Raw genomic sequence first — 25,202 nt, forward strand, 5'->3', positions numbered from 1 at the left:
GCTCGGTGCTCCGTGACGTTCCTTGACGTTCCCATTCTTGGCTTTGTTTTTACGCCTTGATTATTTATAAATGGCTGTAAAACAGTCATACACCCTCCAATTTAATTCAAAATTTCGGCAAGTGACGTTTCATGAATACTGTAGCGACAGGTAAAATATCATAATGCTTTCTACGCTACAACTGTGCAATTTTTGATTTCAATAAAAAGTCTATGTAATGTAAACGTGCAAAAAAAGTAGCATGCTCCGTGAAGCATGTTTTATCAAACTAATATAGCTGTATATTTTTTAAGGATCACCAGAAAACACCAAATCTTTGTATATTTATTGGAAAATAGGTAAAGTTTTTATCTGGAGAGTTTAAACGGTTTCATGGAAATAGCGCGCTCACCATAGAACTTGTCCGCGAACTTTTCTAACAACCCTCGTATATATATATATATATATATATATATATATATATATATATATATATATATATATATATATATATATATATATATATAATTATAGAGAATAGCTTGATGGATTATTTGATCAATTTTGTTTTTCTTCAGATTTTTCATTTTACTTATTTTTTCATGAAAATGATAGTTTGTCCATAAGGTTCTTTCATACAAATTATCCATTTTAAAATAATATCCTAAAACGAGTTTAAAAATGATGCAAAGTTGAATTTGTAGTTGCCAATCACTTAGAATTTGGAGTCTGCATAAAATGTGAGACTTGGTTTTATAATAATTTATTATTGGAAGATGTCATCAAGGTCAAAACACGAAAGCCCGTGACATAATTTTAACGGAAGGCATCCGTTATTGTACAATCAAATATATTTATCTGCTTAATTGTGTTCTTGCTACTTCATGTTCGTCTACATTTTACTGATATTGATATCGTCTCAGTTTTACTGATATAAATTAATAGAGCCAACTAGATGACGGCTGGGTGAAATTATTATGACCTTTGATCTTGAATGACTTAAGAATTTTCACAAGCACATTAACCAAATATGAGTCGTCACTAAGTGTTAAGCAGCCGAACTATTAGATAAATTATTAATACTAAAATAATTTGCTCTTAAAATATAATGAATTTTAATGTGAGTTGAAAAAATTATTGATTTGATTTCCATTCAAATAAAATAAAGTATATAGTTTACACGGACGATGTGTTTGTTGCGCTGGTGCGAAACAGTGGTCTTTGCCTATCTCATCCTATCGATTAAAAACCATTTTAGAAATAATAAAAACGAGATACTACGAGGGTTGTTCGGAAAGTTCGTGGACTAACGCCATAAAATTAAAACCGCTTAAGATACATCAATGACTTTTTTAATGTTTATTTAGCATCATCTTTTTTATTTATATAATAAACTATACATGATTAGTTTTATTTTTTAATAAATTGTTGATGTTTTCGAAAGCAATGGTATGTTCAGGTGGCACAACCTCGAAGAGTACGTTTTTTTCTACCTTAGTGTAACTGAGAAAAAACTCTCTCTCTCTTTTTGATATGAGCATTTGTCATTCAAAAATCTCGTTAATTCACTCTTTCGGTATGACACAATTGTACCGTAAAATTTGCAATTTTTACCCCATTCTGTAAGTTCTATGAAATTTTATCGTAAATTTTATATGAAATGTCCAAACAATTATGGGGATGTAATGACGTCAGAAAGGGGTGGGTCATCTTCGCTAGCCAAGGGTTTTCGGTCCACTCCGTTTATGGGGAACGGAGTGGACCGAAAACCCTTGGCTAGCGAAGATGGGGGTGGGTGGGTTTCTTTTTCCAACATTCTATAAAGTTTCACCCTCTGGAAAAACTGGCATAGACCTAGGCAATATTCAAATGGGCTACTGAAAAATAAAATGCATTCAGAGTACTTGTTTTTAAACGCCGAAAACGATTAGAGAGATGAGAGATGTAAAAGTTAATGTCGATTTGTACCTGTAGTTAAGGGTGTTCAAAGTTTGTCAAGTCGAAAAGTGACGTTGATCATGTGTAATAGATGTTGAACTCGGACAAGCAAATATGCTGTTATAATCAAGTGAGGATCTTTCAGATCTATTTACAATATTGTATGCATTGAAATCAGCTGTTTATGACATTGTAAAATCATATAAACAAGAAGGTTTTAAATCTTTACTTAACTCCAAGGAAACTCATCAAGATAAGTGTATGAGGTAGAGAATGCGGACATTGAAAAACAATGACGTCGTGAATCTAAATGGCGACAGCGCCGGGTAATCATATAATGTCTTTTTTATTTTATGATAATTTGGAAAATATTCAAGGCTTCAAGCTAAAATTTTCAACATTTCTTTAACTTTTGTTGTTTTATGTTCATTAAAAATTTTGTAAGCATAGACTACATAGTATTAATTTCATCGCATCAGTCCACGAACTTTTCGAACAACCCTCGTATACATAAAATTATGATTTGATGAATGGAAAAGCTTCACAGACAAATTGTTTTTTTTTAAATAGAAGTATTTTGATTCATGCCTTAAAAAGTAACTTTTCAAGATATGCACTGTGGATAGTTTGACAGACAGACAAACATTACAATAAAACAACAAGGTAGGAATATTTATATGTATTATATACTTAACCGCTCTTGCCATGCTATTTACCACGTGCTATGTTTTTAAAGAAATTTAATGGATTTTATAGGTTTGGAATGATCAGTTTAATGTTTTTCGAAATTTATTATTGGCAATCTAATTTTCGAGAGAACATACTATGTAAATTATTACATTTATTTCCATTGATGTGTTCATCTCAAGTAGAACATTCCATCATTATAACATACATAAATAATAATTGTTTAATTACATACCGGTAAAGCAAATCAAATCATTTAAAAACATTTAAAACCAACGAAATTCAATGATGAGTGGAGTGCTGACCTCATAGTGTCTTGTAAGGCTTAAGATAGTACGAATTTAAAGTAAACTGTGATAAATGCGATAATAAGATTACAAACTTGAAACACCTAAAGTTAAAAAAAAGCAAGGAATAACTGAATTAAAATTTTATAGGTATAGCACAGAAAGTTGTGAAATTACCTGTAAGGAAATATTAATTGTGTACATGTGGGAAACACCCATCGCCACCAAAGGAAGAATTCCAGGAATCACTTTGATTTTGTTATTGCACACGTCCGACTCAAAATTTAATGACAATAATTATTCTTAACTATATACGAAATCAGATATCTACGTGACTTTCCTTCGATTGTCACATGACTGCCACTCTTTGTTGTATTTATTTTCTTATACTTTCGTGTTCGTAAACTAAACTTAAAGTAAAATATGTAAACTAAGCAGAAATTTTAGATACAGAAGAAAATTATATGCCTTATAAGTAAAGCATCGACGAGAATGGAAGAAATTTATCAAAATTTTAAAAGAATGGATGTTCATCATTACCGTTATACTGAGGTATTGCAAATGTGTTGTAAGGAGTAACTATTAAAATGGAAATATTTGGATGCTGGTTTTTCTGTGTCTGTTTTTAGTCATTTGTGGTCTTTTTTTTCTTTTGTTCATTTGTTCATTTTTTTTTTAATTATTGAACACTTTGTTTATAGACACTTTTTTCACAAATTCTACGGTCGAGAGAGTGGATAAAATAAACTTGTCAGCAAATAAATCTATAATTAAGTCAAATTGTGACTGACGTTTTTCACTCTAATTGTTAGACCATTATTTTCTCACTGAATTGTCAACAGATTATTCCGTTTTACCGATCATGGCAAGGAGCACACCGCTGATGTGACTGGTCGACAGGGGGATGCTTATTCCTCCATCGCACCTGGACCCACCTCTGATTTTTTAGAGGCCCGTGTTTGCTCTGCTCCCAGTTTGTAATTTTTCAATGGATTATTTTAGCTTGGTAACCGCTCATTTTCGTGATATTTCATTATATTATCTCACGCATTATTATTTCTGATTTCTGAATTAGCTTGTCTTCCAAACATAATGCATATTCTTCTTCACTTGTTGACGAATATTATAAAAGTATTATATTAATAATGCTGATTGGGCATGTTGGTCTTGTAAAATGTTTCTAATGAAAATCATTTTGATTGCCCGATCAACTTTAACACATTTCTATCGCGTTGGTTTTAAACGAAAACTGACAATTGCTTAAAATTGTGGAGAGACAAAAATTGTTTAGTTTTCCTGATAAAATGACAAAAAAATTATCTTTTCTATATCTTCTGTACATCAGAGATGATTTTGGGCGTATCTACAGAAATGCCAAAATTTCTATAATGTGAAAGAAAATGCAATTTATTTAAAAAAAATAGACTTCTTTGGTGTAAATGTTATTCCAAATGTTTGTAATTAATATTGATTTAAATTTTTAAAAAAGTTATGCTGATATTCAGGAAAAAAAATCTCGAATTTAACAAAGGTATGGAGGGAAAAATAACTTTTTTCAGCATCGTTTCTTCATCTCGGCAATGTTTAACATGAAACCTACCTACAGGCGAAAATATCCTCACAGTGCATTCGATATAATTAATCTTCAAAATCCCTGTCAAACCTTCTTATTTATGTCCCCGGATGCACTTAAATCTTGATTTAAGACCTGATAAATAAATGTACATTTACAAATTTTAGCTTCGATCACTGTGTTTAACAAGATGTATGATTAGGTCAATAGTAAAAACTTAATATATTTTCTTGTGTATTTTAAGACCGATGTTAAGTTATCAGTAATTGTCAAAAAAAAAGTCACCATACACTGAAACTAACATTTCTTTCGCATGCAGTATAGTCGATCTGATGATTTAGTGTCCCTCTGATTGTCGTCTTAGCTACTTCTGTACAGACAAGTAGGTGATCCAAACATTTCAATACGGGGAATGCTGTTTAAAGATGGTTTTTCTTACAATCAAAATTTTTTAAAGAAAATGTAAAATTTAAAATAAGGAAATAATATCAAAATTCCAAAATTCTATTTCGTGGCAAGAGGGATAGATGGGGTGGGCGGAGTTGTTAATCAGAATTTTGATAAGTTTAAATTAGCTCTCATGCGTTCTTTACGTGCCAGAATTCCACAAGGGAATCGGAAAGGTTTTTTTATTTGTAATTATCCTCTACATGTTTAAAAATTAAATCTTGATTTTACATATAAGTAAGTACTCTGAAGTTGATTTCAAGAGATGTTTGTGTTTGCAATGTCAAGATCAATGTAGACAGGTCTTTCAAATATATTTTGGGATCCCGATGAGAACAAATTGCTTCTGTATTCAAAATACATAAGGGAAATTAAATTCTTGCTATGACCTTCAAATCGACAGATATACATATACTCGACATTTTATCAATCAACAAAATTCATATTTATTCAAATTTGTACTTGACATAGTCTCACTTAGTTTTTGACATTGCATGGTAGTGCTGCTTTCCTATTAAAAATATATATGATCTCAATTTCAGTGTTTTTGATATGACATCAACATTTCAAGTATTATCATTCATATATATTTGATAATAGAATGCTTACGGATTGACCAAATATTAATAGATGGAAATAGACTAAAATGCACTGAAATTTACTATTAATATTCGAATATCTGAAAAAGGAAATTAGAAGTTCAGAAAATTAAGAATGGGATGGTCATTCTATTTCACAATTTTTTAAAAAATATTTAACCACTGAGAAGCTTCTAACGTTGTTAATATGAAGGACACAAATTTTCCTCGATTAAAAGTAGCTAATTCAAAGATAGTATAAACGGACAAAAAGTCTTATTAATCCTCGTGATCGTTTGCTTCCCGGATGCATCTTTTATGCTATGTTATGGCTGTCCGAAGGCTTAATATGCATTAGATATATACTATTTTATTTTGAGCTATGTTTTGATTTCAATTTATAACCTTTGTATACATACACAGTTAAGTTGTAAAGAGAGTTGAATAAGGTATTGTAAAAAAGCATCTTTGTGTTGTCACATGACTGTGTTGATCACGTGACGGACACATAACTTTTCTTAAATGTTGCACAAAAATCGCATCGGCACAAGTGAAAAACAAAATTATTGTGAACGACTTGGTACATAAATCAATTAAATGTATTCTTGTGTATATATAAAGTACTGGGGGCAAGTCTGAATTTTATTTCTTAAGAATATATTTCACGAGAAATTCAACTTTCCCACATACAAGGGGTCATTTTCCACTCTTTATCGCAATTTATACAAAACGGGATAAATTACATACAATCCCCCCAGCAAAATTCAGTTAAAAGACATATTTCTCTAGTAGATTCACACAGAATATCTTCAATAAATCCTTATTATTCACTTGTGCCAGTCTAATATATATAAGGTTTAAAAATTGTAACCCTGTCTACGGACGTATAAGGGGGAGCATTTCACATTCTTTTTTGTAACTGTTTGAATACGTACATGTAAGACAAGAAAAAGGAATAACGATATAATACTGCAAATATTTACTATCATAACAGCCTTAAAACAACAATCAAGACACATAAATTAAACATCAATGTAAAAAAAAATTCTACATGTGATGTGAAAGGAATGTAAAAGTTATGACACTTTCCCCGTCATGCCTGCTCAAATTTGGAGTGACTTGACGTAATCTGCCATTATGACGTCATATCTACGTAGTTTAGAGAAGTTACTACGGCTGGTACACTGTGACATTCTTCGGACAGCCTTATCTTAGCCGTGTGATTTCCTATGACATTTTATTTTATTGACTGATAAAACAATCCAATTTTACAACAGACATAATTATCACTTCATCTGTTTTTCAGGCCTGTAATTTTTATCAAATACTATCTAACATCTGTTTGAATTACAATTAATCTCAGATAACTTAAAGAAATATGGGCTTGTTTGATATGTTTGGACTAATTTAAGATGATTTCAATATATCTGACTGATCATATACAGATCAATAATTATGTACTTTTCCTTGTATTTAATTGATAGATATCAATCCATTAACTAGTCAAAGATGCAGTACCTTGCACTGAAGATAAAAAACAATTGATTTCTTACAATGTTTTCCCCGATTTGTATATTTGATCTTTTCCATTCTAACCCTCGCCACAACACTAATTCTAAATATGCTTATTTTAAAATTCTGCCTGTATCGATATTGAGCATAGGGCAAAAAAAACTCATTTAAGCTTGAAAAGAAATCAACGAAACTTATTGAATTTGCATAATACTCTGATAAAAATGGAAAAATATCTGGTATATCGTGGAAATCCTTGAGATAATTATGCATTTTTAACGAATAACAAAAAACAAATAATCATCTTTGATTGATTTATTTATTTTGTTCTTAAAATCAAAGTCTCTATTGTTCAGAGATATTAACATACTACGTACATGTGATAATTTTTAGACCCAAATACTGTACAGAAGTCTTCAAAATACTAGAATTTAAGTTAAAATACTGCACATTGTTGATAAAAAAAAACGTACAATAAACGGTTCAAAATATTGACCAAAAATCGATGTAAGAGGTTCATTTTTTATTACTAACTTTCAAATCAACGAACAGGTGTTCCACTGCATGCAGTGTTATATGTAATAACTCATTTCAAGAAACTTTTGCAGCTTTTAGAATTTCAGTAATCCCCATGGTCAATGCTGAATTTGGTAAAATGACTTCCATAGTACAGTTAGTATTTAATGCAAGAGTCTGGTCGTCTCGAGTCATCTGCATTTTTTTTATACACCCGCACCGAAGGAGAAGGGGTATATTGTTTTACCCTTGTGTGTCTGTATGTGTGTCTGTCCGTACCAAATTTTGGTCGCAGTTTTCGCAGCAAATACTTATCGCAGATGCTTGGAATTTTTGGAAACTCTTTGTTTGAGCATGCCATATGGTGGGATTAACGTTTGTACAAATCAGATGTCAACTTCCTTTTTATCCGTGTGTCTGTCAGTAACAAATTTTGTCGCAGTTTTCTCAGCAACTACTTATTGCAGATGTCTGAAGATTTCGCATATTCTTTGTCTATGCATACCATACTATGGGATTCATTTTTGTACAAATCCGATGTAAGCTTCCATTCTATCCATGCGTCTGTCAGTACCAAAGTTTCTCCCCTGGGGGTAGGGCAGGGCCACAACAGGGGGTCAAAGTTTATATATATATATATATATATATATATATATATATATATATATATATATATATATATATATATATATATATATATATATATATATATATATATATATATATATATAAAGTATTTTGAAACTTATATGCAGTACATGTAAGAGGTTCGTGTACATGCACACCTGTATAAACATATACATCGACCTGAAGGAAAGTGGTAAGCATTTTTGTGTTTTTTGGACTGACTTGGAATTAGTAACAAAAATTCAAAAAAAACCTTACACTGTAAGATTTACGAGTAGGATAATTAGAATTGATAAAATAATCCTTCCCCATATACATGTATTTATATCAAGCTATTTAAAAAAAATAGTGAAAGATTAATAAAAAAAAATATCATAGTAGTTTTAAAAATATGAGATTTTGTTTCCAATTTACGAATTGACATATTGCACATTTATACTGCACAATGTACATTTAATTTTTTTTTTCATGATCAGTTATTAAGATTGATAATTTCGATGTTGATCTGGATAAATTAAAACTTGCACGTAAATTGAAATAATAAATATAAAATAATTAAATTAAAGCACGTACATGTTCTTATACTGTATCTTGAATTCTATAATTTGTCGAAGACCAGTTTTTTTTAAATTCTTTTCTTTTCTTAGTAACAATTGTTATAACCAATATTATCTTCTTTTTTTCATCTATGCATTAAAGTACTTATTGTGTGATAAGTTTACGCAATGTTTATATATTAATGGATTTTAAAAATATAAAGAAAATAAATATTTAACTATACGTGTAACATGCTACCTGGATAATAAAAATATATAATGTATTAATAGATTTTAAAAACAAAAAGTAATGAAAATAAATATGTAAATATTGCATGCTGTCTGGAGAACTGAAATATAAAATCATGTTTAAAAATCATATTAATAAAAATTCATATTTTCACACTGTACATTCACACGCTTTGCTTGTGCAATGTTTAGATGACAAACTGGTATGTTGACTGGTCGAAGCTCTGAGGGTAAACGCATTTTATCACTTATCCTGATTGACAGACCCGTTTGGCATGTTGATTGGTCGACGCGCTGATTAGTTAATCGATAATCCTGATTGACAGCTCTGTTACGCAACACCGAACGTGCGTTCGCTTTCTGGGACCGCTTCTGTATTTGGGGTTCGCTTTCAGATTTCGCTCTGGGTTCGCTTCTGGTTCGCTACGGGTGCGCTCCGGGTTCGCTCGGGGTCAGCCCTAGCAGACCCCAAGCGAACCCAAAGCGAGTCCAGAGAGCGAACCCGGGGTGCCCTCTGGGTTCGCTTTCTGTTAGGTTGTTCCTGGTCGGTACTGTATATATACCACTGAATAAAGTTTAATAAGATTTTCACAGACTCTTTATTACATATTGTCATGACACAACTCCTATTTTACATTTCGATCAGACATTTTTCAAGTATTTGTTGTTTCTCATACATGTAGCAAAATATGGTCTTTGACATTATACTCTCATATGTATGTTGTGAGTAGGGGGGTGGGTTATCATTTTTTGAGTTCAATGCTCAGCACCTCTACTCTAGCTTTTGAAAAATAAAATAAAATCTCAGCCCACATTGTTTACATATATCTTATTTTCTTCACTTTACCAATGTCATTCTCAGCCACAAAAAGGTTGTCTCTGGTGTCTACACATAAACCCCATGGAGTGTACAGATCACAATTATCAATGTAATGGAGGAACTGTCCGTCCTGATCTAGGATGTGGATACAGTGGTTGTAATAGTCTGCTGTCAGAATCTGACTCCGACTGTCTGTTGTGATGCCGGGTGCATCAAATAATCCCTTGGTAGTAGAGGGATAACCAGTGTATCTAAATCGGAGTTTTCCAGCTTGATTGACCACCACTACTGCACATGCATCACAGTCTGCAACACAGATATCCCGATTCCTGTTCTCACTGATGTATTTAACATAACCGGTGGAATATAGAGGTTTATCTTTACCATCAAACTGAATTGTTTGTTTTTTTGTGGGACCAGAGTAACGGACAACTTTCGATTGTTCTCCATCATCACTGTTCATGGTAACCAGGAGGTCACCAGAAGAGGTACTACAGACACCGTAGGGTCTCCACCCCTGTAGTCTGATCACTTCCTGTATTTGGTCATTCATCACTATGTTTACAGTTCTTTTATCGCGGTCAGTATAAACAAGATTTCCACTCCTTGTCACTGCTATGTCATTTGGTTTGTTCCCTGACTTTGTTTTGGTTGACTTCAGTAGTTTGCCCTCTAGATTGTAAAGTTTCATTATTTTGTCATTCCCACATGTCCAGATTTCCTCATCACTGAGACAGGCAACACTGTATGATTCCTCAAATTGAGTGTTGATGCTGGTGATTAGCTCTGGTTCATCAAGCAGTGGTTTGACTGAAGGACAGGATACATCTTCTGGTGTCTCCAATGTGTAGCCATATTCTTCTTTTGAAATGGATAATGGTAATATAGAACCAAATACTTGTAAACATCGCTTTTGACTGTTTTTTGGAATAAATACTGGAATCTTGACCTTCAGTTTAGATGGCAGTTTTTTGAACTTATCTGAATTTATTTTATAGGAAAGTGTTTTGGAAACTTCCTTTGATTGTAGATTCTCGTAAATTTCAGACATGGACTGTTTGACATCAGCAACAAAGTTGTTAATATCCTTAAGATGTTTGCTCAGGGTATCTCTGTGTTGGTTTCTCATTTCATTAATTTCTTCCTTGCTTTTCTGTATAACATTGTCAATTTCTCTGCGCCATTCTTCTCCATGTTTTGTGACCTCTGATGAAAGTTTTTCATATTTCCCCTCGATTTCGCTTATCTGTGTTTCTATATCGTAAACTATCTTTTCGAATTTTGAGACTGTTTCTTGCAATCTTTTCCTTTCCTTTTCAATAATTTCTTTCTTGGATTTTACTAAATCCATTAGACTCTTGAAATGATGTCGCTTATGTTTCTCAGACATTGCGCATTTGGAACATGCTGGAGTATTGCAATCTTCACAGTGTATTTCACATTGTTCTTTAGAATGGGTTTGACACTGAGGATACACGAGTTTGGATCTTCTCAAATCAAACGGCACCACATCATGCTTTTTAAAAACATCAGACATGTGCTCCCCAACACAACCTTTACACAGATTCATGGGACATAAGTTACAGTACATTTGTACAACTCTGTCTTTACAAAGGTCACATCTGATGATATCCTGGGCGCTCAATCTAGGGTCCATTTTTCCCAATGAGGATCTCTAATATTCTGTACAGTTAAGTAAAAATTAAATTCAGTAATTAATTATAAAGAATAAGAAATAACGTGCACTGTAAAAAAGAATTTGTTGAAAATGAGAACTTTTTTACCTGCTAAATCTCTTGTGTTCTCTATTTAACTGAGCAAGAAACTATGGCAATTCAATATTTTATCAGCGGAGATTAACTTTATTATCGACAGTTGTACCATCTTGTACCAAACTAACACTGACACTATCTATCTTTTTCTACTTTGTAAATATTGCCAAAGCATCATATTTGTTTAATTCTTGACAGTTGTGACCTTTGATACATTTTTTTAAGTGTTCGTGTCCTTCTCAACTCCAAAGGTAATTTTCACACTTTTAAAAAGCAGTGTGTATAGAATTACACACTGTCCATCTGTTATCATCATTATTAATTAGTAAATGTCTTGCTGGAGAATGTATCATTAAGATTCAGCTCATCTAGCATAATTAGATTGCCCTCAATTAATGTTGGAATTTCAAGATTTGTCTTTTGTTGTTTTTCTATATAAATTCAAGACGGTTCACACAAGAGTTCTCAGTTGAGAAATGACTTGTTTATAAAGAGGATGTACATATTATCTTTTCCTTGGAAAGGGGGGGGGGGGGTGGGGTTAATTTACAGAAAGGTATCAATGTCTCGTATAGGCATTTCTATGCAAATAAAATAATTAAAATGCCTAAAGACTATTTCAATTATACAAAGAAAGCTAAAACTTATTGTCTAATAAATACTTGTTACCCACGACATGAGATAGCCAGTACACATTATGACATCATATTATTTATGTTCTTTACTACACTAGATTATAAAAGACATACACAAAAATGGTTCGGCGCATGGGCAAGCGCTATTTTATTTTACTGAAACAGGTATATTTAGAAGCAAAATATCCCAAAGATTGCCGGTATTGCTGCATAAATATCAACAACTCAGTTGTATTATTTCTATTTGAAAAGTTTTAAGTTGAATCTGGGTAAAAATGTACAGTCAGTCCGGTATAAGTTTCCTCAAACTCCGATGAAATGAGAAAATGCCTAGGATTTGCGTAGCAGTTTTATTAATCTATGTAATATTCTTCTTAGCATTATACGTTCTTTATGTAAAATTAAATAGAGTTATCCCTTGCGCCGACGCTGTTTTGTTGATGTGTTTTATAACCTCGTGTAGGTAAGAACAATGACGTCATAATATGACGTCATACCGTGTACTGGCTATATCATATCGATGGCACTAAGTATGCATAAGAAAATAAATCAAAGCTTTCTCTGAATAAAAAAATATATCTCTCGTGCGTTTTTATCAGCTCATTTGCATAGAAACGCCTATAACTAGCCTTAACTTAATGACAGTTGAAAGTCCAATATGCATAAAGACTATGCCCCTTAGTCGTTATGCATAAACTTTTCACACTTGTCATCTTATCAATGACAAAGTGAAGATAACAAACAGTGATCATTCACATAAAACTCTACATACTATACAAATGTTTCAACAGCTAGGGCATAAAACACGAACCCCTATAGAAATTCCAGAGGTGGGATCACGTGTCTAGGAGGAGTAAGCATCCCCTGTTGACCAGTCACAGTTGCCTTGAGCCCTGTGTATTGATGAGGTAGACAGAACATTATGTAGTCAAATTAGTCTCAAAACAAAGACCTACCAATTGGTATGATACACATAAGCCAAAATACGACCCTATGATAGGTTATTTTTGCTAACAAAGTCCTTATAGTGTAATCGAGCAGAAGAAGAACACCAGGTTCATGTTTATATCTTTAGTTAACAGCAAACAAACGGCAATGACATTAGTGTCTAGAAAGAAAATATACATAAATTATTCTACCCATTAGACAAAATATAATATGAAATAGATAGAAAATGGAAAATTAAATTATAAGTTATGAAAAAGAAAAGTATTACAAAAGCAAATACCTATATGAACAGCACGACCACGAGGTGTCGTGACCTTGAAACTGGCTGGCGGGACAAGAAATTCTAATCGAACCTGTGTATTTATACCCAAATCTACTGCGCAACTGGATTGAGTTGATTTAAAGAATACACCAGTCAGGAATAAGATTACAAAAGAGTGTTCGACAAAAGCCCTTACAAAATGTTAGAATCTCACTGACTTGATTCAAATCATCGAAAAAAAAAGTTTACAAAAATGAGTTCGATAGTCGTCTAAATAGAATATATGGAATTACTTGATTACACTCTCCCCAGCCAAAAAAGGGCTGTCCTCAGCATATGAAATGACAAGGTTAATTAATCTATACCTTCATCACATGTAAATCAAGGCAGCTTTTACGTGCAAAAATATATATTCAATAATCAATTTCCCAGACACGTGCTAGATACAACGTAGCTCCCTCAATTATTATCATAAGAAATGCTGGGGAAAATTAGAATTTAATGCAATAATGTGAAAAAAACATTCAAAATCATAACATAATATACACATCACCCTCAAAGTTCACTTTCATAGAACAATATATCCCAGAAATACATATATATACATCATAAAGAACATTTCCTGATTTCGGATCGATTCACTACCTTTACAGCACATGGGTCTTTCACTTGTGCAGTACGAAACACAGAAGAATTTTGATAAGGAATTTCAGTGACCAAGTAAGAAACATCACTCCAATTATCCTGAATTTCATGACGTTTTCGGAAGTTGAGATTTTTAAGGTATACATTGTCGTCAATGGAAATTTCTGAAATTGTGATAAGTTTGTCGTGGGATTCTTTTCACATCTCTGCATTATGTTTGGTCTCTTGCAGTGCACGTTGATAAGCAAACTTTCTTTACTTTGTTGAATCCATCGGTCCAAGTCCTTTGTTTGACTTTTGTCATAATCTCCTAAAAGAAGGTCTATATTAACCCTTTCTCTACCGGCGCATTTTACGTGATTTTGGAGACATTTTGACAGAGTATTATCAAATTATTTCTAACTTTTTAATCAAAGGAGAAAGCTAGGCATAATGCATACCATTTTGTAGGAAAATTTTTAGAGATGATTTTTCATGACTATTCACATACCCAACGACTGACCTTATTAGTAGAAATGGAGGTCAAAGGTCAATTAAATGCAAAATTTTATCGAAATTTTTTATACTTTTTAATCTTCAAGCTAAAAATTTACAATGATGTACGTTGAAATAGGAAATTTGGAATATACTCACAAAAGAGCATTATACTGTACTACATGAATCACATAAACTTTTTTTTCAATTCTGTATGTAATGACTTAAAAGGGGTTGCTTAGCAACATAATATTTTTTTAATTTTCGGGCAGCAATTTTCGTTTTTTACTCATCCTAGACACATTTGTGCATTCCAGCACACATTAAAGTCAGATGTGAGGTCATAAAATTAAAAGGGATATACAGAAGATAAATTGTCTTAAAGTTTGACCTCATTAGAACTATTTTTAGGAGGTCAAAGGTCAAATAAGTGCAAAAATTTCATCAACTTTTTCAACACTTTTCAGTATTCTTGCTAAAATTTTACACAATGGATGCTGAAATAGAAAATTCTGAAAACACTCTCTAGAAGGCATTATGCTGAACTGCAATATTCATACACCATTTAAGTTTAAATTTGTGTTTAATGACTCTTAAGTGGTTGCTTAGCAACTACAACATCTTTTTATTTTTCGGCTGTATATGTTTGTTTTCAATCAATCTTGACACTATTGTGCACTCCATGATATTGTTAAGTAAGATATGGAGCCAAAATAACGTAAAGGATATACAAGAGATTCTAATTATATGTGCTGATGAGCCTACTAAGATACAACTAAAACACCATTATCACATTAATCAATTTAATTGATAAATGAATATTTTTCGTTGCTAAGTAACAATACCCATAGTACAATTTTAACTAAAATTCACATTTCTGCCTCCATACAGTATAATATCAATATACTTACAAAGCATAAGGTTTAGCATATATCAAATTATTTAAAAAGATATTCCTCAAACATATTTGATTAGGTTTTTAGCAATAATTAACCTTAATATTTTTGAGGCCATAAAGGTCAAATGTCATTAAGTGCAAAATTTGTGCTTCAGATTTTTGTCTCTTTTTTCAAACTTTTCCTTCCACCATGAGAAAATAAATTAAAAATTACAAAACCGAAATAGACGCCTTTTACACTACTGTTTATTTAAAATAATTCAATTTGATTTTTAATATTTTTGGCTGCTAAGCAACATACATCAAAAGTACAAGAACAGAAAATTCAGGGATTGGGCCCTTGAAAAATGAGGGAATCCTAATAACAGACACAGTGGAAAAAGCGAATTTATTGAACCATCAGTTTCAATCAGTTTTTACAAATGAAACAAACACAGTTATACCAGACAAAGGTACAGGCCCCCACCCTGACATGCCCCCTATATCTATTAGGAGTACAGGAATTATGAAATTACTGTCAAATATAAACTCACATAAGGACTGTGGACCAGACAATATAAATGGCAGGGTTTTGAAAGACCTATAAGAACAAGCCACACCTATCCTTACACTATTATTTTCAAAGTCATTAGAAACTGGTGAGATACCTACTGATTGGAAACATGCAAATGTAGCTCCAGCTTTTAAAAAGGGTGAAAAATATAAAGCAGTAAATTATAGGCCAATTTCATTGACTTGCATATGTTGCAAGTTAATGGAACACATAATCACAAGCAACATCATGGCCCATCTAGAAAACAATAACATCTTATATGATTTACAACATGGGTTCAGGAAATCAAGATCATGTGAATCACAATTAATAGATTTTATCCAAGAACTAACATACAAAAACAATAACAACATACAAACTGACTTAATCATAATGGACTTTGCTAAAGCCTTCGATAAGGTTCCCCATCGTCGCCTCCTGTACAAATTAAAATTCTATGGTATAAGACAACAGACATTAAACTGGATTCATGATTTTCTATCAGATAGAACACAAACAGTAGTAATAAATGGCATTTCCTCCACTTCTGTATCTGTCACTTCTGGAGTGCCCCAGGGAACAGTCCTTGGACCTATCCTTTTTCTTATTTATATAAATGACTTCCCTGAATATCTCCATCATAGTAAACTAAGGCTCTTTGCTGACGATAGTATCATCTACAAGGAAATAAAAACACCAGAAGACTGTCACAAACTACAATCAGATCTAGATGCAGCTGCACGGTGGGAGTCTGATTGGCTTATGGCTTTCCACCTAGACAAGTGTACTAAACTTACCATCTCTCATAAGAAACGGACATATTCTCAAAATTACATTCTACATGATCATGTACTTGAGTCAGTAAGTTCAGCCAAGTATTTAGGTGTAACATTACAGTCAAATCTAAAGTGGAACACACATTATGACAATATTATTGCAAATGCAAATAAATCATTAGGATTCCTTAAACGAAATCTGAAAATTTCAAACACAGAAGTAAAATCCAGAGCCTATCAAGCAATAGTGCGCCCTTAACTCGAGTATTGTTGTAGTGTTTTGGATCCACATACGACACTGTATAGACAAAAACTTGAAATGGTTCAGAGAAGGGCGGCTCGCTATGTACATAACAATTACCACAATACCAGTAGCGTTACAGACATGATTAGTACACTACAGTGGCCAACACTAGCTGAGCGACGCCTCACAACCAGATTAATAATGTTTTACAAGGTAGTTCATCAACTTGTTGCTATACCTACAGACATACTTATACCTACAGATGCAAGAACCAGACAAAATCACACACAAACATACAGACACTTACAAGCATCAAAAGAAACATACAAATGGTCCTTTTTTCCACAAACTATAATACAATGGAATTTGCTTCCCCAGTCTGTTGTCCAAGCCAATAAAGTAGAAATTTTTAGAGAACAGCTAACCCCAGCTGTCCTCAACAGTATCATGTAAAAATTAACATTCCTTTTAATCACAAATGTAAATAAAAGCACAGTTTTTTTTCTTTATATTAGTTTGCTTAGGTCACTTATGCGCACCAGCAAGTAATCTTCAGCGCTCTGAAATTTTGTTGTAAATAGAAGAAGAGAACAAGACCGAGGGAAATATTATACAAAAATACTTGAGGTACTATCCATTTGACACTGTAATGTTTCACTCTTCTTCCTTTAAAAAAACAGTTCAAATTAATTATCTAAAAACTTATTAAAATTAAATATGCTTTTTATAATTAATTTCACATTCATTTTACAAAGATATCCAAAATTGATAAAAATTTAATAAAAATTCTGACAAACTAGTATGATTGCTTACATATCAACAAATGTATGGCAAATTACACCTATATGTAAATTTAATATAATCGATAATCAAGAAGTTGAACATAATTGTTGAGAAACTTTTATGCAATGTCATCAAGTCTCATAGCAGTTTAATATCTATATATGTACATATATTAGAATTCACTGGACATCAGAAATATGTACTTTAAAAATACATGATGTTTTTCATAGCTTTCTCTTTTTACATGACAAATCTGCACTCTTTCGAACATCTTCTCCTTCTTTACTATGCCATTTCTTAAAACAATTTCTGTCACTTGATAAACAAACAGGAACTTGGCATGATGGAAAAAATACAAGTGTCTTATAACTAGGAGACTTCTTCTTTAAAAGTATTGCCTCAGCATTACAAAATGTACAATCTTTTCTCTTATCTAAAAATTCAGGTATACATTTAACAACACTTTCTTTTGATACACACATTTCATTCAAACCCATCAGTGACAAACCAAGTGATTCACGGAATTCAAGTTGTCCAAACCCTGAAGAACAATTTGTAATCTGACTTTCATGCGATTTTCTAAATTCTTGAAAAGAATATAAGAATTCACAACCATTATATCTAATAAATGAAAAAACAAAACTTTCCACCAATGATATTGTGTTCTTATATAAGATGGATATTTATTTGTAAACTGGTTTGAAAGATCAACTGCTCCCATACATTTATTATAATTATTTGCTACTACAGGTTGTACTAGTTCTTTTTTGTTCCAAGTTAATCTAGATTTCATAGTGCGTTCACAAACAGTTGTAGCTGAACCCTGGTGTAAAGGTGACATAAAAGTGACTACTTTACAGTCTTTCCACTGAACAAATACAAATTCATCAACTCTGTGCCATCTAAAGTCACCACATGTTGCTACTCTTTCCCAAATTTTTACATCTCTAAGTTCATCAGGTATAGATAAACTGTTTGATTTCAGTACCCCAACAAGCTGGTAAAGTTTCCTTGCAAACAATTCTTTGCCAAGAGCTAAAGATGTATAAAAACAATCAGTAGAAAGCCTATACCCTTGATCAAAAAGGGATTCACATAATCTAAGTGTTACATTGTATCCAATACTTTTTGCACGATCAGTAAATATGGTGTTCTTTTTACCAAGGTAAACAAAGAAGTCGTATGTGTACCCAGACATGTTACAAGCTACAACCCAAAGCTTTATACCAAAGCGAATAGGCTTGTCTTTAATAAATTGACGAATACCAGAGAACTTATGTTTTGATGAAACCATTCTCTCATCTACAGCTATTTCCCTGTGTGGCTGGTATAATTCCTTTGACTTTTCTTTCACATGGTCAACCAATGACTGTACACGCGTCAACTTCTCAGCTGTTAAAAATAAGATTGAAAGCAATGTAAACTGTGCTTCACTGACCCTATCTGTAGTTTTTAGAAATGCTACATTTAAAGATAAATTGCAAAAAGTATTAATGTACTGGGATACCCTTTTAGAAAAAAAATGCTGTAATTCAGTCATTTACTTTTGTTCAAGAACTGCAATGCAAGCATTAATTTCCTGACTTATTAGCTTCAGAGACTGAGTTAAAATTTATGTTACATACATGTAAATGCAACTGTGACATATTTACAAGCTAATTGAAGGGTTTAAATGTCACAAATCTTCTTCAAGTACAAAGACATAATACATAAAAACAGTAAGAGAAACCTTTGTTGATATCAGCTGGAGGTGTTACTTGTAAGAAGGATAAGATGGCCTGAAATCTAGTTCTCGACATAACTCCTGGTACTGGGTTGTTCCTATAGAGAACCTGCATTGACCAATACCTTTCTAGCATTTGGAACTTTACCACAGACATGTATAAAATAATTCCGAGAAATCTGAAACAAAAGTACGTGTATTTCTTTTAAATGGTTATGGTTCAAGTTGTGCTGACCTCACATAATAAGGAATCTAAGTTAGCATTAGTTTCATGTATGAGTTGAGTAGTAAGATATTTCATATTTAGTGATTTGATGATGTAAACTAGTTGAATCTGATACGTCAAGAAACATTTGTTTAAAAAACACTATTACCCACTGAATAATGAAGCCACGCCCTCAAGCATAGCAACAGTCAACATTGCTTGACAACATTTAATATTAAAAATATTATATTGAATGTGCAGAATTTATGTGCGCAGGGTTCATTGTTCACTGTATTATTTGTATAAAAAATTCAGTATAATATAATAAATATTGCATGTTACTTTGTAGGTCAGTGAAACATTGAAAATTTTCATTCCTTGATAACCATTGTCAATCTCGGCTGCACCTTGGTTGACAATAGTTTTCTTGGGGTGAAATTCTCCATGTTACATGCAACTACATGCAGTACATACTTATATAATATGTAATTGCAGTTTACAGCTTGTATGGTAAATGCAAATGACTCATAGGTAATACAAAAATAGCCCGAGTTGGTAAAGGTGATATTGAGGAAATTCACTTTATAATCTAAATGACATTAATTTAGAATTAATAATACCTGTACAATTCCTCTACAGTGAGAGGAGTCCAATTCCCTTGACTTGCATAGGATGACCTTTCCCCTCTAGATATAAGTATTTCGGCATGATGATTGGTGGCCACACAGATCGAAAAAACCAAAGCCTCCATCAAAAACAGTTTTAAAAAATCAACTGGTTCTCTGAACTGCCTAGCGCTATATCTGAAAGAAAACTGGACATATAAGACTTAAAGTATTTCTCATAACCCTGCTTATGAATTTGAGAGCACATTCATAAAGAGAGTGAATAATTTTTCATGTTTTGTTTTCTCTAAACTATGCATGTCTATGGTATATATTAAATTGTACATGAGTTTTTTTTTGCTATATTTAACCTTAAGAGCCGTCCCAACTGAATGCCAGGCTGTCTTTCTGGATGAAATGCGACAGTTCTCGGATCTGGTGCCCCTGTGTCCTCTACATTAGCATCTCTCCAGTGCATATCTGGGTTTGCGAGTGGATCATCACTGGCAGAAGAAATCTGTGAACTCCCAACCGAAGATTGGGATACCAATTCCCTTTTAAAATTAAAAATATTTTTAAACTTACAAACACACTGCAATACATTTGTCCTCTACTGACCCTATAATTTTTCATAGTACACCACACCCCAAACACAATATTATTAGAATTTGGAAATGAAACTGAGAAATTAAAATCTGAATTGTACATGAAATTCACATATTAATGAAAAAAATTCTTTTTAAATTGCCATGCTTTTGTTCAAAGTTCCAAATGACTTTCGGGTTGTGGTGGTGGTGGGATGGGGGTAGGGGGGCTGCAGTTCTCAACTGGCAAGAAAATAATTTTTCTTGTTTAGTGCTACATGTACCCCCCCCCCCCCCCTCATGAAATTAGAATTGTGGAGTTTGGACAAGTTACATATCTTGTACATTTATATTATTTTATTTACATTTTTTTTTGGCTTGACAAACTTATAAGAATGTAAACTGTCTCAGATCATATTGGAAAGAAATAATCTGTCTACTAGCATTGAAATAAATAATTTGACTCGAAAGACTTTGCCCCTAACCCCCCCCCCCAAAAAAAAAAAAAATAAATAAATAAATAGTCGCTCCCCTTAAAGAACCGAACCACATTCTGGTCAGTCAATTATTACTTGACTCCCGTCCTCATAATCACTGAACTAGGCCTAGGATATTACGTTATATGTATCATTTGTATACCCCGTTCGAAATGCAAATATCAGCAACGCGCAACATGCCGCGTTCCTGACCTTGACTGGACCTTAAAAATATATCACTATGTCTCAACGCTAAATAATTTTTTGTAAACTGTTAAATCTTTTCCCCTCATTACTAAGTTTCAATACTTTTAAAAATATAGGTACTTTCTTTCACGAAATTGCAAATACACATCAAATTGATAATTTTCCTGATCAAAATTCTGACCAGTGTGTAAAAACAGTAGATCTAGACTTACATGTCATCAATATTCAACACAGGATCGCTTGGGTCATCATCAAGTGCATCCTGTAACAAGAGATCTAGGGCATCCTCTTCGTCTGACGATATCAGGTCGTTTTCCATGGTCAAGCAGAATAAGTAGACTGTAGTTTAAAGATAAATTCTTCCGAGCGTTTGCTGCACATGTTGTTTTCAGTAGAAACGGAAACACGTGGTGTCCATGCGTCTGCACATGTGATGCGGGTACGGAAGGACAATAATATGCGGAATTATTATGTTCCGAAAAAAAAATGATAAAACCTTTATAATAAATATTTCACGTCTTCCGAAACAGCATCTTCATAATTAACAAAATCCTTCTACAATGTTTGATGTAGGTTATAATTTTTAAATAATCACTCAATTAAGCCTACATGTACATGAATAGCATATTTAATACTGGTATGTTGACGAAACTTCTAAATTTCTGCGTTGAAATAGATCCTAATCAGAATAAATAAATAAATAAATAAATAAAGTAAATAAATAAATAAATAACTATTCAGTATTGTTTTAAATTCCATGCATATACTAGCTAGACTTCTATTTTTTAGAGGTACATGTACATCTATACCATGTACATGTAATAAATCGTGTCACAACTCAAATCTTTCACATTACGTTGTATCACTTTTCCATTAAAATTAACAATTTTTCGTCCGAGAATGCAAAACTTAAACTACTGTAGAAAAGCGAATACGTATCAGATTTTGATGAAATAAAAACTAATGAATAGGACATTTTCTGTACTCTTACCATCTAGATTTAGTTTTGCCTATTTCCATTCCTAAATATGAGTAAAAACTCTTTTTATTTAAACTTGGCCAAAATTTCCCTTGAAAAACGGAAAAGTGATCAAATTTTATAAATTTTCACCACAAAAAGGAAAGAATTAAAAAAAATATTTATATACTCAGGAAGCTTAGGACACTGTCTTTTTGACAGTATTTGACAAAATTTATTTTACGCTGAATTTAAAATTTCACCAGTCGTACAAAAAATCAATGTCGCATATCAAAATAACGTCATTTTGCAAAACTATAGTCTAACATAAAAAAATTGATATACTTGTTTCAAGTAAAAAAATCAATTGTGAATTTTATATAGAAAGAAAGTACATAAAATGTCCTGAACAATGATACTAAACATTATAATATTGTTTGTAAATTAAGCTCAACAGCGATGTGTGAAAAACACGCATGCCTCATTTTTTGCGCCATCGGTCAAATTGACTGGTACGGAATTGACCGGTACGGAAGTGAAGGGGTTAAGGTATGGATCACGTCCAAACATTAGATAGTATTGTGTAAATCCAGTAGATGAATGAGCGGTAACATTATATGCTTTTATGAAATCTGACCATCTTTTCTTTTTGTACGGAGATAAAGTACAACGTAAGTTATACAGAGATCTATTAAAACGTTCGCATTCCTGCAGGATGATGAACGGTGGTTCTACACAACTCTTGTATAACTTCTGCCTCGAAACATCTCCCTTGATCTGAATTAATTCTTTTACATATTCCGAACTTGCAGAACAGTTTGTTACCCAACATTTTGGCAACAGTTTGAGGAAGTTGATTCCTGATAGGTACAACTATCGTCCATTTGGTAAATACATCTGTGATAATCAGAACGTTTTCGAAACCCTGCACTGGTTCTAAAACCGTGAAATCAATAGTGACAGTGCCCAAAGGTTCAGAAGCGATAAGATGTTATTGACGAGTATGGACTTTAGATGTAGGAAGTTTCGCTAAGCAACATCGCTCACACTTTTTGCAATAGTCCTTGATATCATTATACATTCCTGGCCAAAAATACCGTTGTTTTACTATGTTCACTGTTCTTTCAATACCTTGGTGTCCTGTATGGACATGTAAATTTTCCATCACAATATTTTTCATACACATTGGTAGCACAATTTGTTTCAATTCGCCTAACTTTGGGTCTGACACTTTCCTGTGTAAAACTCCATCACACATAAATATCCGTTGAATCTGTTTCAGTAATAATCCAGTAAATTTGCCTTGTTTAATAAACTAAACAGATGGCACAATTTTGTTGATCAAGTGTTGTTTTAATGTAGATATTGCTCTGTCTTTCATCCGTAACTCTTTGATCTTTACTCTGTCAATTTCCGGAAGTGTGATCGAACTGTACAGAAATAATTGCACTTGAAATACCCTTCTGATTCAAATCACTCGGAATTGAAGATGATCCTGTGACATCGCACAATATTTCAGAACACTGTAATCTCGATAGTACATCAGCATTTGTGTTATGTTTTCCAGAGCGGTATTTAGCTGCTTTAAGTTGAATTTTACACGAAAACACAGATTTTCCAGGTTTTTCCAAATATTCTCTATAGAAACTTTCTGTTATTGTTGACACATTAGATCCGTTATCAACTAAACAAGGAATGCTCACATTTTGTATTTTTATATTAATCACCGGACATGCTTCAATCATGCGTGAAATACCAGGAGAGTCCTTTGTATTCCTGTCTACTGTCGGACTCCGGTCGATAGTGGGGCTAAGTTTTACTGCTGTGTTCCGTGAAATATGACCGAATTCCTGACAATTGAAACATTTTCTGTATCCATCAGTGAATTTATTTTGTGTAATCGTAGGAGGGTTTTTCAAAATATCTGTGAGTTGGTTTATTTGTTTTTGTTGTTATTCAATAGCAGACCTAAGCTTGTTGAACGAAGGTGAATCTTCACTTTCAGTTTTTTTTTTTTTTTTGTGTTTTTTTTTTTTTTTTTTGTTTTTTGTTTTTTTTTTTTTGTTTTTTTGTTGTTTTTTTTTGTTATTATTCCGAATTAGGCATTTTTTTTTTTACACCTTCTTCGCTCATTAATATGGCTTCCTTCCGTAATGCGTAGAAATCATAATCTTCTGATTTACATACTATTTTCCTTATTTCTCTCCTGATGTGCATATCTCGTAGATTCACATAACGTGTGTTTCTTGTATCTGAAAACCGATGAATCCTTGCGAATAATCCTTTGGAATAAATCAATTAATGTATTGGAATATTTTCGGATAGACTCGTTTTCTCCTTGTTTGCAAACAAGGAAATTTTTCTGTAGTACGGAAATGGATTCCCTATCATCGACGGCTTTACGTAAGCATTCCAACATTTCATTTGGCTCTGAGCGATTATCCAAGCGAAATTTGATTTCATTCTTAGCTTCACCCTCAAGATGCGAATAAATAAGATCACATTTTTCAGCAGTGGACATATGCATAGAACGGAACACAGACACTAACTCGTCGATCCAATCATCAACTGGTACATTATTTCCATTAAAATTTTGAATTTTTCGATCTTTGGTTCACAAAGTGGGGAACATCACGTTTTGAATCACATTCCAGTAACTCCTGTTCAAGCTTATGAACACGTTTTTGTAATTCCCTCTAATTCATTTTGTTCATAATTTTACAATT

The 25,202-nt window shown here is 32.6% G+C and overlaps 1 protein-coding gene, 1 long non-coding RNA gene and 1 pseudogene across 2 annotated transcripts; all 3 read right to left on the minus strand.

Annotated features, from left to right (window-relative positions):
- Nucleotides 1–11,406, minus strand: part of LOC133203329 (uncharacterized) — a 139,351-nt pseudogene extending 127,945 nt beyond the window's left edge.
- A 4,830-nt stretch (nt 11,407–16,236) lies between these two features.
- Nucleotides 16,237–17,320, minus strand: LOC133203330 (uncharacterized). Its single transcript, XR_009723393.1, has 2 exons — nt 17,243–17,320; nt 16,237–16,592 (listed from the first exon to the last, which is right to left on the minus strand). It is a non-coding gene; the product is annotated as an uncharacterized LOC133203330 (long non-coding RNA).
- Nucleotides 17,321–18,214: 894 nt separating this feature from the next.
- Nucleotides 18,215–20,397, minus strand: LOC133203360 (piggyBac transposable element-derived protein 4-like). Its single transcript, XM_061339154.1, has 5 exons — nt 20,267–20,397; nt 19,448–19,620; nt 18,844–19,110; nt 18,527–18,753; nt 18,215–18,304 (listed from the first exon to the last, which is right to left on the minus strand). The coding sequence occupies exons 1-5, from the start codon at nt 20,395–20,397 to the stop codon at nt 18,215–18,217; spliced, it is 888 nt and encodes a 295-aa protein (XP_061195138.1).
- Nucleotides 20,398–25,202: the final 4,805 nt, after the last annotated feature.

The sequence above is a fragment of the Saccostrea echinata genome, unplaced genomic scaffold (genome assembly GCF_033153115.1).
Source record: "Saccostrea echinata isolate AGI-Se365-2 ecotype Australia unplaced genomic scaffold, CSIRO_AGI_Sech_v1 ptg000050l, whole genome shotgun sequence".
In the NCBI taxonomy this organism is placed as follows: domain Eukaryota; kingdom Metazoa; phylum Mollusca; class Bivalvia; order Ostreida; family Ostreidae; genus Saccostrea; species Saccostrea echinata.